This window comes from Ovis canadensis, chromosome 13, assembly GCF_042477335.2.
Source record: "Ovis canadensis isolate MfBH-ARS-UI-01 breed Bighorn chromosome 13, ARS-UI_OviCan_v2, whole genome shotgun sequence".
Lineage (NCBI taxonomy): Eukaryota > Metazoa > Chordata > Mammalia > Artiodactyla > Bovidae > Ovis > Ovis canadensis.
This window is the reverse complement of record NC_091257.1, coordinates 75,723,570-75,736,014: the sequence shown is the minus strand read 5'-3', so window position 1 is coordinate 75,736,014 and position 12,445 is coordinate 75,723,570. Positions and strand designations below refer to the sequence as shown.

The 12,445-nt window shown below is 56.2% G+C and overlaps 2 protein-coding genes across 4 annotated transcripts; one reads left to right on the top strand and one right to left on the bottom strand.

Annotated features, from left to right (window-relative positions):
* The first annotated feature begins 1,038 nt into the window (after window positions 1–1,038).
* On the top strand, window positions 1,039–7,552 carry NRSN2 (neurensin 2). Of its 3 annotated transcripts, none has more exons than XM_069546880.1 (3): window positions 1,039–1,100; window positions 3,795–3,989; window positions 5,643–7,552. In XM_069546880.1, exons 2-3 carry the CDS (start codon window positions 3,804–3,806, stop codon window positions 6,066–6,068), a joined length of 612 nt encoding a protein of 203 aa, XP_069402981.1. In that variant the 5' UTR covers window positions 1,039–1,100; window positions 3,795–3,803; the 3' UTR covers window positions 6,069–7,552. The 3 variants fall into 3 exon arrangements, with proteins under 3 accessions (XP_069402981.1, XP_069402982.1, XP_069402983.1); XM_069546881.1 differs by lacking the exon at window positions 1,039–1,100 and adding an exon at window positions 2,311–2,556 and having other exon boundaries at window positions 5,643–7,546; XM_069546882.1 differs by lacking the exon at window positions 1,039–1,100 and adding an exon at window positions 2,449–2,552 and having other exon boundaries at window positions 5,643–7,546.
* A 2,381-nt stretch (window positions 7,553–9,933) lies between these two features.
* LOC138416867 (synaptic plasticity regulator PANTS-like) lies at window positions 9,934–11,494 on the bottom strand. The gene is made up of 3 exons (XM_069546354.1): window positions 11,483–11,494; window positions 11,160–11,327; window positions 9,934–10,532 (listed from the first exon to the last, which is right to left on the bottom strand). The coding sequence occupies exons 1-3, from the start codon at window positions 11,492–11,494 to the stop codon at window positions 10,407–10,409; spliced, it is 306 nt and encodes a 101-aa protein (XP_069402455.1). The 3' UTR covers window positions 9,934–10,406.
* Between the last annotated feature and the right edge of the window lie 951 nt (window positions 11,495–12,445).

Here is a 12,445-nt window from a genome sequence, read left to right as displayed (position 1 = left end):
GGCAAGGGCTGGCTCTCCAGGGAGATGGGCGGGAAGACACACACTCCCCAGGATGGAGCTAGGGGTATGCTGGGAGAGAGAGCAAGGGAGGATCCTTCCAGAAGAGAAAGGACTTGTCTCCCCCAACACCTCCTCTCCCACACCAGCTCCCTTCTGAAGCTAAGTGGCGCCCATCCTCAGCAAGGGGTAGGGACTCACAGAGGGAGAGAATGGACAAAAGATGGGGGACTCGGTGAGAGGGTGAGGAGTTTAGTCAGACAAGGGGATTCTGATGCAAGCAGGAGGGCACTTCTTAGTAGGAACCCAGGGGGAGAAAGGTGGGGCTCAACCACGGGTGGGGGCTGGAAGAGAGAGCAGGCAGTCTGTGAAGAGGATGGGGCTGTGGCCAGGAGAGGAGGGAGTGAGGGGTCCCTGAGGGAGATGGAGGCCCAGAGGGAACCGAGGATGCAGTGAGGAAATGATGGTGTTCAGTTGCTCAGTGGTGTCCAGCTCTTTGCATGGACTGCAGTGTGCCAAGCTTCCCTGTCCTTCACCATCTCCTGGAGTTTGCTCAAACTCATGTCCATTGAGCCGGTGATGCCATCCAACCACCTCATCCTCTCTTGTCCCCTTCTCCTGCCTTCAATCTTTCCAGCATCAGGGTCTTTTCTAAAGAGTCAGCTCCTCACATCAGATGGCCAAAGTACTGGAGCTCCAGCTTCAGCATTAGTCCTTCTAATGAATATTCAGGGTTGATTTCCTTTTCTCCAAGTGAGGAAGTGAAGGTTCAGCAGAGTCAAGGGTCTTCAGTCAGAGGGCTGAGAGATTGATGGAGCAGTCAGGGGAGGAGTTTGAGGGACTGCATGAGGGAGTCGGGTCCAGGGAGGTGGTGGGGTCCCCGCGAGGGGTCTGGGGTCTCAGAGGGAGAAGGGACTTCTTGGAAGGGGAGAGGGGCTCACAGCCCTGCAGGGGTCCGCAATCTGCAGAGCCAGCCCTCGGGGCGGGCTGGCGCCCCCGCCACCCCCGTGTCACCCCCCGCCCCCCGACTGCGGCGCAGGCGCCAACACAACCAGCTTCTGCTCTGCTTGTGCTCGCGCTCAGCAGAGACCGCGGACCAAGAGGTGAGCTCAGCCCCGCTCCACGCGCGGCCCGACCCCCGCCCCTCCTCCTCCCAAGACCCGGAGAGCCCCCCATCCCTGCCGCATCCCCAGTTTGGCCGTGTCCCTCCTCTGGCAGAACGGCGGTGCCCCAGCCCTGGTGTGCCTCGGGCTTTGGGAGGTGGGGTCCCAGGGAAGGAGCAGGGGTCAGAGGTCTCACCAGCCACCCCGCACCAGCCCCCACGCTCCGAGACCCTTCAGGGTCGATAGGCTGGGCGGAGGCCTCCAGGACAAGACCCCACCCACCTCTCTGCGGAAAACTCATCCCCACCCCTCTCTGCCTCAGTTTCCCTCTAGGGAAAAGGATGCGCTTAATCTCGACCAGGGAACCTGTGGTCGGGTCTGAAACAGTGTGAGTTAGGGGGCGGGGGGAGTTGGCCTGCTTTCCTGGGCCTCGGACCACCCCCTCCCCGGCACCTTCTGGCCAGAGAGACATTGGATGCTGGAGTGAGAGGGTCTGGGGGTCTGGGAAGGAGAACTGAGACCCCATTAAGGCGAGAGACTCCATCCATCTTCTGGCCCTTGCGCCTGTCATCGCTCACCTCCTGGCCGCAGCCTCCATCCCCCGAACCCAGGAGCCCCCTCCTCTTCCCGGAGCTCCTCCCGCTTCCTGCCTAAGGACAGCTCCCTGGCGGTTCCTATGGCAACCTAGGTCCGGGGTCCTCAGCATCCTCTCCCTCCCTTCCCCACACCGCCTGTCCGCCTCCTGGCAACCCTAAAAGGAGAGGGAGGGGCCAGGTCGACGAGCGCGGGGGCAGCGTCAAGGTCACCTTCCTGCTCCGACGCCAGTGGGATCAGGTGATCGTGTGGGTTTGGAGAAAAGGGACATTGAGATGCAAGGGAGGAGCTAACCCAGGCGGACGAACCCCGCGCCCCTCCCTGCCCCCTCCCCTAGGACCATCCATCAGTGGTGGTTGTCTTCTCACCCACCCCGGCCTCCTCCCCTGGGCGGGCCCCGCTCTGGCCAACCCTTCTGTAGAGTCCCGCCCCTGCCCCCGCCCCCGCCCCTGCCCCGCCCCCGCCCCCGCCCCTGCCCCCCCGACCCCGCCCCCGCCCCTGCCCCCCGCCCCTGCCCCGCCCCTGCCCCCGCCCCCCCGCCCCTGCCCCGCCCCTGCCCCCGCCCCCCCGCCCCTGCCCCGCCCCTGCCCCTGCCCCCGCCCCCGCCCCCGCCCCCGCGCCGCCGGCTCTCTTCACCGACTTCGGTCGGTCTTCTTTCTCCGTCTTTCGCTTTTGGTCTTGCCCTTTCCCCATTGTCTGTCAATTGCGGAAGAGAGGGCGGGGCGATGTCTTTTACACTTTTTCCGTTCCCCTCGTGCACTTTGGGTGAGAGTTGTGGAGAGCTGCGATTTATGGGCGAGTTTTTAAGCCGCACCTGTGTGCCGGTGTGGATCCATAGGATTACCTCCAATACGCGCTGTATGTGTCTGTGTATATGGGTTTGTGTGGTGTGTCTCTTTGTGCTGCGTGTCTCTACGTGGTCTACGCGTGGCTGTCTGTATGTCTCTGTGGTGTTTGTGTGTTTGTGTTGGGGGGGGTGTGTGTGTGCATCTATCTGTGTATGTCTCTGGTGTATGTGTGTATGTGTGTTACTGTGGTATCTGTTTGTGTGCTGGTGAGTCTCTCTACACAAGGATTTGAGGGCCACAGTTTAGAAATGAGAGGGGGCTAGAAATTTGTTTTATCCTTCAGTGTGAGCACATTACTTCATTTTGTTTGAAGGTGTTCAGAGGGCCTTTGAGCCATCATGGGGTGGAGGGGAGCCCAGTCCCTCCCAGCATCTCACAGCCCCTTTGCTTTTAGTCCTAAGGATACCCTCCATTCCCTAGGCCTCAGTGTCTCCACTTGTGAGAAGCAAGGTCCTTAGAAAGGTGTCTATAGAAATCTGATCTTGAACCTCAACCCTGTAGCCTGAAGGCCTCCGATTGTCACCTTCTGTGGAGTCAAGATGTCTTGGGACTTAGAGATTTTTGCCTTCTGAAAGGGCAGCCCTGGGGAGGGATTTTTGAGGACCTTGCAGTTCGGGGAGCTCCACCCTGTGGGACAAGTGGCAGCCATGGCAGTTAACCCCCAGAATACCTTGAAAGGCGAGGAAATTAAGGGGAAGACATTTGGAGAAGAAATGGAGATGAGGAGCTCTCACTCTAGACATGGGACTCGAGACGTTCAGGATGAAACAACAAAGACATCAGAGTGATAATCACAGAAGCTATCATTTCTTGGCACTGGACACAGTGACTGTATGAAGCAGGTGTATGATCAGCTCTGTTTTACAGCTGAGGAAACTGAGACTCAGAGAGGTGAAAACACTTGTTGGACGTCACACAGCAAGGATGTGGTGGATCCTGGATTCCAAACTAGCCAGTCAGGCTCCAGAACCCACAGTCCCAGCCTGGGCTACCTCCAGAGTTAACATGTACATTTATTGCCACCAACAAATTGCCGGGCTATGGGCTAAACATGCACGGCCTTGGCTCATTCTCACTATACTCAGGGAAAGACAAGCCAGAATTCCCGAAGGGCAGGCTCTGCTGAGTGTGAGGTGCCTAAAATGTGTGGAGAGGTAAAAGGAGCATGACCTCTCAGGGGTCCTTGGAGAGTCTCCATGGGCAGCCCTCACTGACCCCTCCCTCTGTCTACTGCACCTGGCCCACCCCACAGGGACCCAGGATGCCGAGCTGTGACCGTCCCTGCAGCTGCAGCCGAGGCCCTAACGTGGAAGATGGCAAATGGTATGGGGTCCGCTCCTATCTACACCTCTTCTACGAGGACTGTGCAGGTACCACCCTCAGCGATGACCCTGAGGGGCCTCCCGTACTGTGCCCTCACCAGTCTTGGCCCACACTGTGCTGGAAGGTAAGATGGGAAGAGGAGCAACTCGTGATGTCCTGTGGTTTCAGGGAGGAGGTGGGACCAGTGAATGGAAAGGAAAGGGACTGTGTAGCAAGTTAGAATCTTGCATGTTCAGGCAACAGGAAAGCCAACTCAAATGAGTTTCAAGAATAAAGGGGAAATATTACTTATTTTATAGAAGAGACCAGAGGTTGAGTGTCTTCAGGCAAAGTTCGATCCAGCAGTTCAAACCATCACCCTGAAGACTCAAGGTTTCCTTCAGCCTCCCTGTGATACCCTTGCAGCCCCTTAGCATCAGGCAGCCCCCACGTGTTCTCCAAATGGCTGCTTCCATGATGACCCTCAGTCTCTTATTCCACACCATCTGAAGGAAATCAGAATTTCCTCCTGTATTTCCTTCAGAAAAGAAACAATGCTTTTCACTTGTAGAAGTACTGGCAAGTTTTGCATCAGCTCTGATTGGGTCACTTGCCAAGCCCTGAGCTAATGACTATGGCCAGAGCGATGGTATGTGCTGACTGGTAGGAAGAAGGATTCACCTCATTAGATCTTCCTGTGGCTTCCCAGTGATATGTTGAGGGACTGTTGCCAGGGAAGTGGAAGACATGGGAGAAACAAACAGTCGATGTCCTTAGCAGCCACGGAGAGGGGTCAGTTAGGGAGCACCGTGTGGGTAAAGGTACGGAGGTGGCATGAAGCAGGTATTTACGGTGCTCTTTGATAAATACCGTACCAAGTTTGAGACAAAGGGTCCCTCCTCTCTGCTTTCAAAAGGCTTCACTCTAGTGGGAAGGCGAGATGCCAACCTGCACAGTGAATGCACAACCTCGGGCCCAGTGTACATAGGATGCCAGGACAGAAAATGCCCTCAGTGCCTGGGGTGATCAGGGAAGACTTCCAGGAGAAAGTATATATTTTAAGTGTTTGAGCACCTCCTTATTGCCAAGCAGTGTGCTAGGTTTTGGGGGACACAGAATTTAGGACGATGTGGCCCCTGTCTTTGAGGAACTCCTAGTTATGGTTCATTTAGTCATTCTGCAAACATTCCCTCAGCTACTGCTCTGTATGAGCACCATGTTAGGCACAGAAGCCCCCTCGGGAGCCCAGACAGACTGTCTCTGACGTCATGGCTTTCTCCGCTCTCAGTCTGGTATAGCGGGCAGACACCATATACATAATAACCAAAGTACATGTCCAAGTGTGCACCAAGGTGAGTGCACTGAGGAACAAATGGGCACAGAGTTTGCATGAGTACAGAGCAGGGCACTTGACCCTGTCCAAGGGTATACTAGAAGAGATGAGGTCTGAGATGCCTGTGATCTGAGGGATGTGTAGAAGTTAACCCAACAGAGGGACAGAGGTAGAGGGTAGATGGGACAGAGGGATAAGATGGGACCCAAAGGATGATGGGGGAGGAATCAAGGCTGGCAGAAGAAATCCACTGCTGGGTGGGGGCTTCAAAGGAAATTAGTCCAGAGTCCTCCAGATTCCAAATAGAACATGACAGTTTGTGCCTCTTGTCAGATCCTAGTAGGTGTGTCTATGACCCCATCTCTTAAAGGGTTACCTTAAAGTGCAGTTGGGATCCAAGGTGATCCCTTGGCCTGCGGCCCCAGCGGACTCTGACTACCTCCCGATCTGTCTGCCTCCCTCCAGATCAGCTTATCCTCTGGTGCCCTGCTTCTGCTGCTGGGTATGGCGGCCCTGATCACTGGCTATGCAGTGCCCCCCAAGTTGGAGGGCATCGGAGAGGGTGAGTTCCTGGTGTTGGATCAGCGGGCAGCCGACTACAACCAGGCCCTGGTCACCTGCCGCCTGGCAGGCACAGTGCTCTGCGGGGCAGCTGGAACCCTGCTGGCCATCTGCCTGATCTGGGCCATGACTGGTTGGCTGGGCCAGGACACCAAGGCGGAACCCTTGGACACTGAAGCCGACAGCCAAGTGGAGGTCTTCGGGGATGAGCTGGAGCAGCAGCTGTCCCCCATCTTCCGTGATGCCAGTGGCCAGTCTTGGTTCCCGCAACCCACCAGCCACTTTGGGCAATCCTCTGTGCAGACCATCCAGCCCAAGCGGGACTTTTGAGTTGCCCATGCAGCCAGAGGAGGAGCCAGACCTGGGGTTTAGAGGCTTCCTCCTTCCCACCACAGCCCATCTTCCCACCATATCCCTAACTTATCCCTTTCAGTGGGGTCCCTTCCATGGAAGCCCCTAGAAGGCCCAACCCCAAGTCAGAAAGTCTGGACCTCACATCTCTGTGTCCCTTCCCAGGGGTGAGGCCCTAACTCATCCAAGATGCCAGCCTTCCCTGAGTCCCCACAAAACTGCCCACCCATCCCTCCTCTACAAGGCCACTCAGAAACAGAAAACATCTCCCTCACCCTATCCACACTCTTTCCTCTATATGACCTTGGGCAAGTCCCTTACCCTTTCAGACCATCGATTCCTGCCTCTGTACTGTGAACGATGTGGACCAGATTCTAGAGTTCCATGACTTTCTTTTTCTCCCCAGGATATAAGTATTACCTGCCATAGGCAAAGATGGGGGAGGGGTAGTAGGGTCCTTCTTACCCAATGACCCCTCCCTCTGTCAGCTGTACCAGGATGCCTTGGGATGAGTCAAAGATTCTCACTAGGACCAGAATGGTGTGAAAACATTGACCCCCTACAGTATGATTTCTGTGCATTTTGCTGCCAGAGCCCCTGAGTCCACCCCATCCTGAGCTAGTCCCAGTTTACAGATAAGGTGGTTGAGAGAGGCTGTCAGTCTGCCTGCTTGAGTTTGCAGGAACTTGGACCCACATCTCTAGACTCTAGATCTTGTTGTACGGCTAGAGCAGGATGCTACGCCTTCCTGGCCTTCAGGGGACCCCCCAGGGGTGGCACAGGTTTGGCCCAGAGAGACTTGCTGTGGTTGTTCAGTCACTCAGCCGTGTCCAACTCTGCAACTCCAGGGACTGCAGCACGCCAGGCTTCCCTGTCCTTCACCCTCTCCCAGAGCTGGCTCAAACTTGTATCCATTGAGTCAGTGATGCCATCCAACCTCTCATCCTCGTCCCCTTCTCCTCCTGCTGTCAATCTTTCCCAATATCAGGGTCTAGTCTCCCAGAGAGACTGGCTGATGCCTAATGGTCCCAAGTGGCTCAGAAGATACTTTGGACATGCTTTTAAATGGTCTCTAAGAGCTAGAAGACAGGAGAACTGAAATGTCTTTGCCCCTCAGAGCCCACCCACCTAGAAACCATCAGCCACAGGTCTTGACCTCACACTGCAACAAATGTGCCTTCTGAAGGCACTGGTCCATCTCCTCAGCCAAATGCAGCATCTCTGTTCCCAACCACTAGGGGGAGCTCCAGGACAGCTGGAGAAAGAGGCCCAAGGCTCATGCCTCTACCATCCCCCCTCAGTCTCAAGGAGTTGGGGTATGGGAGGGTAGGGGGCTTTAGGGCAGGCCATCCTGGGAGGGTCCTCAGTCCTCCTCCAGCAGGCAGGCTTTACTGCTTCTCCCCATCTTTCACCCTCCCGCCCCTCCCCCTGCCTTTCAATAAACAGCTGACATGGATACTGACTTTGCTTCTCTTCTCCCTCACCACCAGGGGCTGGGAAGGGAAGAAGGAGACTTTTATGACACCTACTGTGTGCTGGGCAATTAGGTCCATTACTTCTCATGTGCTCCTCACAATAATCTTTTGAGAAAGTGGATGATTATCATCATTTTACAGGTGAGATGGGAAATTTCTCAGCCAACTTGACAAATATCTGTCCTCATCTCTGAGAAGGATGGGAGGAGGGGGTTCTGAGAGCCAGAGCTGGAGCTAAAAGTGGGATCTTTTCCAGGAAAATAAATACAGTTAGCCTCCTCTGGCACTCACTGGAGGCCAGGCCCTGTTTTCAGGGCCTTCCAGACAGGAGCCCACTGAACCTTCACGACAACCTATGAGGTGCATCCTAAGTCGCTGCAGTCGTGTCCGACTCTTTGCGACCCAATGGACTGTAGCCCGCCAGGCTCCTCTGTCATGGGATTCTCCAGGCAAGAATACTGGAGTGGGTTGCCATGCCTTCCTCCAGGGGATCTTCCCAACCCAGAGATCGAAACTATGTCTCTCCCGTCTCCTGTATTGGCTGGTGGGCTTTTTACCACTAGCGCCTATGAGGTGGGTCCCAAGCTGCAGGCTTGGATTTCCACATGAATTCACCTACACGGTGAATCTCAACTCTGCTATGCCAAACCAATCTCCTTGCCATCCCTCCCGCTCCAGACCTGCCCTCCTCTGCCGCCCACACCTGAGGAGAGTGGCGGCTCCAGCCATAAACTTGGAGTCATCTTGACTCCTCATAGCCTGAATCCAAGCCACCAGCCAGTCCTGTCAACTCACCCTGGGAGATGCATCAGTACCTCAGTGCTCCCCATCATCCGCAAGGACAGTTCCCTGGATGGAGCCATGGGGAACTCTCATCTGGATTATTGCGCCTGCCTCTCTGCGGTCTCCCAGCTTCCTGCTTCTGTGTGCCCACACGTGTGCAAGTATGCAACACGCACAGAGTTTGATCTTTACAGGGCACTCACACACATCCTGGATGACATAGGCTAGGCAGTGTGCCTTCTCTGCTTGGAACCCTCTCGTGGCTTCCCCCTCATTTGGAGTAAAAGCCAAAATCTTCCCTGTGGCCTGCAAGGCCTGATGTGATTTGCTGATACTCTTCTTGCGTTGTCTTCTCCTGCAGCCTCAGCTCCCACCATCCTGTGGGGCCTCAGCTCCCACGTCCTGTCCCCCTCGAGCCAGACCGGCCTCCTGGTTGTTCTTCCAACATCAAGCCCGGCATCTGGCTACGCCCTCTGCCTAGCTCTTCTTCCCCGCTGGCGTGCTCTTAGTTTAGCACTCAGTCAGTCCCTTCACCTCCTTCAAGTCTTTATGCAAATGTCACCTTCTCAGTGAGCCTTTAAAAGGTGACCATGCCCCTATTCCCTGTTCCCTGGGTACTTTGGGTGTTTGCTTTCTTTTTTTTTTTTTTTTGTCTCAAACTTTTATTTGGAGGTCACGAGAGGCTGACAGGAGGCTGGAGGCCGGCCAGTCTCACCTACACGAGAGAACAACAGCGCTGCCCGAGCGGGGCCGGCTCCCCGCCCGGCTCCCCGCCGCGCATCCTCGTATCACAGGCTCCCCAGGATGGCGCTCTGACCCTGGCCCCAGAACTGCCAGCGTCCCTGAGACCACGCTGCACCGGGTCACCACCCAAACGGCTCGTCACCATGGCCTCTGTCCCGAGTTTGAAAGACGCTGCCTGTTTCAATCTTCACGGCTGACGCCTGAACGTCCATGTCCGTCCCCTGAACTCAATGGGACGGAGGTGACGTGTCCGTTTTGGGTGTGCGGTCCCAGGGCGTGGACATGCCTGACACAGGCATGTTCCCCTGCACTGGAGGCACGCTCAGCATCCGAGCAGGCGTGGGGCTCCTCATGGTGCCTGCGCCCTGCCGCACGAATCCCGGGAACCAGGGGGTGGCTGCCATTCCCAGCACACAGCCCCCCACGGGGGGTCTCAGACCCGGGAGGACCCAGCCATGCCACCCTCTCCTCGCACAGAAATGCCTGTGGACAGAGCTGCAGCTGCGGCTGATGGGCTCAGCTGTTGCCAGAAGGGGCACCCTGCGCCTTCTTTATGCTCTCCTCTGCTCCGGGGGTCCCGTGCGTGCACCCCCACCGCTCACAGCCACAGAGGACTCCTGGGGCACACGGGGGCCCAATAATGAACGTCCTTCTGAGGGGTGGGTTATTCTGCCCCCCAAGAACGGGTTCCATGATGCGGAGCCACGCCTGTGCCCTGGCTGGGGCCCAGGGGGAGGCGCCGAGATGCCGCAGGCTGGGTGAACAGTGCCCAGTGGTGGGCCGGCCGCGCGGCCCCAGAGGCTACACCATTTCAGCAGAAGAAAGAGACCTCTAAAGGAGGGTTCTTGGTTCAAGGGCATGTATTCTAAGAGCATCTACAAAAACGTACAAAATTCTAACCCTGCCCGCATCTAACTTTCAATATGAAAGCCTGGGTGTAATTTGCAGTTTCTATTTGGAATCAAACCTGTGAAATTTCTTCTGATATTATCCACGTTTTCTAAAAACGACTGGGTGAAATTCCGAGGGAAGGAGCAGTGAGTGGCCGTGGCGGGAGAGAACCAAGGTGCGTGGTGGCCACCAGAGCAGGGCCGGTGGGGAGGCCACCTCATTCCCCCCCAAGTGTCCCCACGGGTCAGAGCTGCCCCTGGAGGGTTCGTCTGAGGAGCCCAGCCCTTGGGACAGCCTCCCTGGCTGCCCACAGGGACACTGCATGCTGGGTGGACCGGCTCCAAGCCTGGTGATGACGGCAGGGCAGGCGAGGCTGGAGGCAAGGGCGGAAGCTCCCAGGGGCCCTCTGGACTGTTTGGGTCGGTCACCTGTCCTTGTCCTCAGGCAGAGGGAGGTGCCAGTCTTCTGGGGGGCTCTGCCTGGGCGCCCACACCAGGCCATGCTTCCGTGCAGCCCGAACTCTGGCCCGCTCGCTTTCACACAGGGACCGCTGCAAAGGAGACCGGGTCACGGGCAGCCCTCGTCATTTTAAATGTGTATCAGGCCATCTGACGTCCTTTCAGGGTGAATCCCTTCTCTATGCCTTTTGTCCACTTCACTGTGAAATCCATTTCTCATACTGATATATAAGAGCTATCTTTACAAGCTGTGTATCAGTTATTGATTTCTTGCCACACAGACCCGCCAACTTTCTCTTCCACTGCTCAGGGACTGGGCATTTACACTCGCCAGTCCTGCTGGCACACCCCACGAGCTCTGCACCCTCACAGCTCCGCTCCACCCTTTGCCCCATCAGCTCCAGGGCACCACTGTATGCCAGACTAGGATGTAGGAGTCAGGAGGGCAGAGATCGGGTTCTAACCTCTCCTGTACGTCCAAGAGCGTCCAGGGGGCCCTACCAAGGGCCCCTCCTGACTGGACTCCTGACTGGACTCCCGTGACTGCACCACGCCCTCTCCCAGCCTGGCTGCCAAACTGACCTTTGAATGATACCAATCAAAGCACACGCGGAGGGCTGGGCCCGAAGCCCCCGTTCCAGGCCCGCCCCCTGCGCCCGGCGCCTCTGGTTCCCGGCCTTCCGGGGCTCGGCGGGCCGGGTCGGGTCACCTGGCCTCACCTGGGCTTCGGCGCTGCGGCGCTGCTCCCACTCGCGGCAGCTGGCCAGGTCGCGCCGCCACTGCCCGCAGGCCGGCCGCTCGCCGTGGACGTAGCAGTGGCGCAGGAAGTGCCCGGCACTGCGGCAGAGCTCCCACTCCGCGCGGTAGGCCTCGCACGGGCGCGGCGGCTGCGGGGGCGGGCACGGGGGCGTGAGCGGGGACCAGGTGCCCGCCCGCCCTCCCGCCCGCTCCAAACGGCGGACTCGGCTCCCCGGGCCCCCCGGGTGTTTGCTTTCCTATAACATTTTTTATCACTTTTCAAATACCAGATAATTTTACTTACGTGTTCTAGCATCGTTTGTTACCTGTCTATAATATGCCATAATATGAGATCCACAAGGGCAAGGATCTTTGCTTTGTTTACAGACGTATCCCAAGTGCCTACAACAGTGCCTGCCACTTAGTAGATACTCAACAGAAAAGTGTTGAATAGATCCACCTTAATTTTATGAATGAGGACTGTGAGGCTTAGAGACATTAAGCCACTTCTCCAAGGCCACCAAGTAGGGGCAGAGCTGGACTCAAGTGCAGGCAATCGGCCTGAGGCTGCAGCTTGGGCCCCTGCACTGTGTTGCCTTTTGGTGTGAAGGCTCAGACTTGGGGGCACAACATCAAGTGCTCGCAAGTATATCCAGATGTTTGTTGCTAGGTGGAAATGTGAACAGTGTTCAGAGATTTTTTTGTTCCAGAGAAGTTGGGAATCCAAGATTTTATATGAGGTGGCATTCACTTTAAACATCTGCTTCAGAATCTGAGCACTGCGCGTGACAGATTTCTGGGGCAGCTTCAGACTCTGAGCTGCCATGTGTGACCATTGACCTTCTGGGTTTGCTCTCACAGCTGATTAGGACCAGGGATAGAATTTCATGCGGACAAGATTGTCCAGAAAACGGAGCCACTCCACTCCAACACAGAATATCTATGTCACGTAATCTTTTGTTTCCACCTGCCACATGGGCAGCCAGCACTTGTCTGTAACCCCAGTAAGTCTCAGGCCTCCCCATAGCCTCATCCCTACAGAGCATCCCATTTCGGAGGAGAATCCAATAACCAGAATTCATTCCCAATAATGCCAACTCTCTCTGGAATCCCTGAAGAATGTTGAAAGAGATTAACTCTCATACTTTGCTAATGGGGGGTGTGCTGGGTGAAATAGTGTTTCCCCAAAGTTCATATCCACCTGGAATCTGTGAATGTGACCTTATTTGAACATAAGGTCTTTGCAGCTATAATAAAGTCAGAATGA

Excerpts from the sequence above, each read along its gene's own strand:
- NRSN2 (XM_069546880.1), top strand. The coding sequence starts at position 3,804 with ATGCCGAGCTGTGACCGTCCCTGCAGCTGCAGCCGAGGCCCTAACGTG. Across the intron at positions 3,990-5,642 it reads GGCCCACACTGTGCTGGAAG|ATCAGCTTATCCTCTGGTGC; the intron begins GTAAGATGGGAA and ends GCCTCCCTCCAG.
- LOC138416867 (XM_069546354.1), bottom strand. Across the intron at positions 10,533-11,159 it reads GCCGCAGCGCCGAAGCCCAG|CGGTCCCTGTGTGAAAGCGA; the intron begins GTGAGGCCAGGT and ends TCTCCTTTGCAG.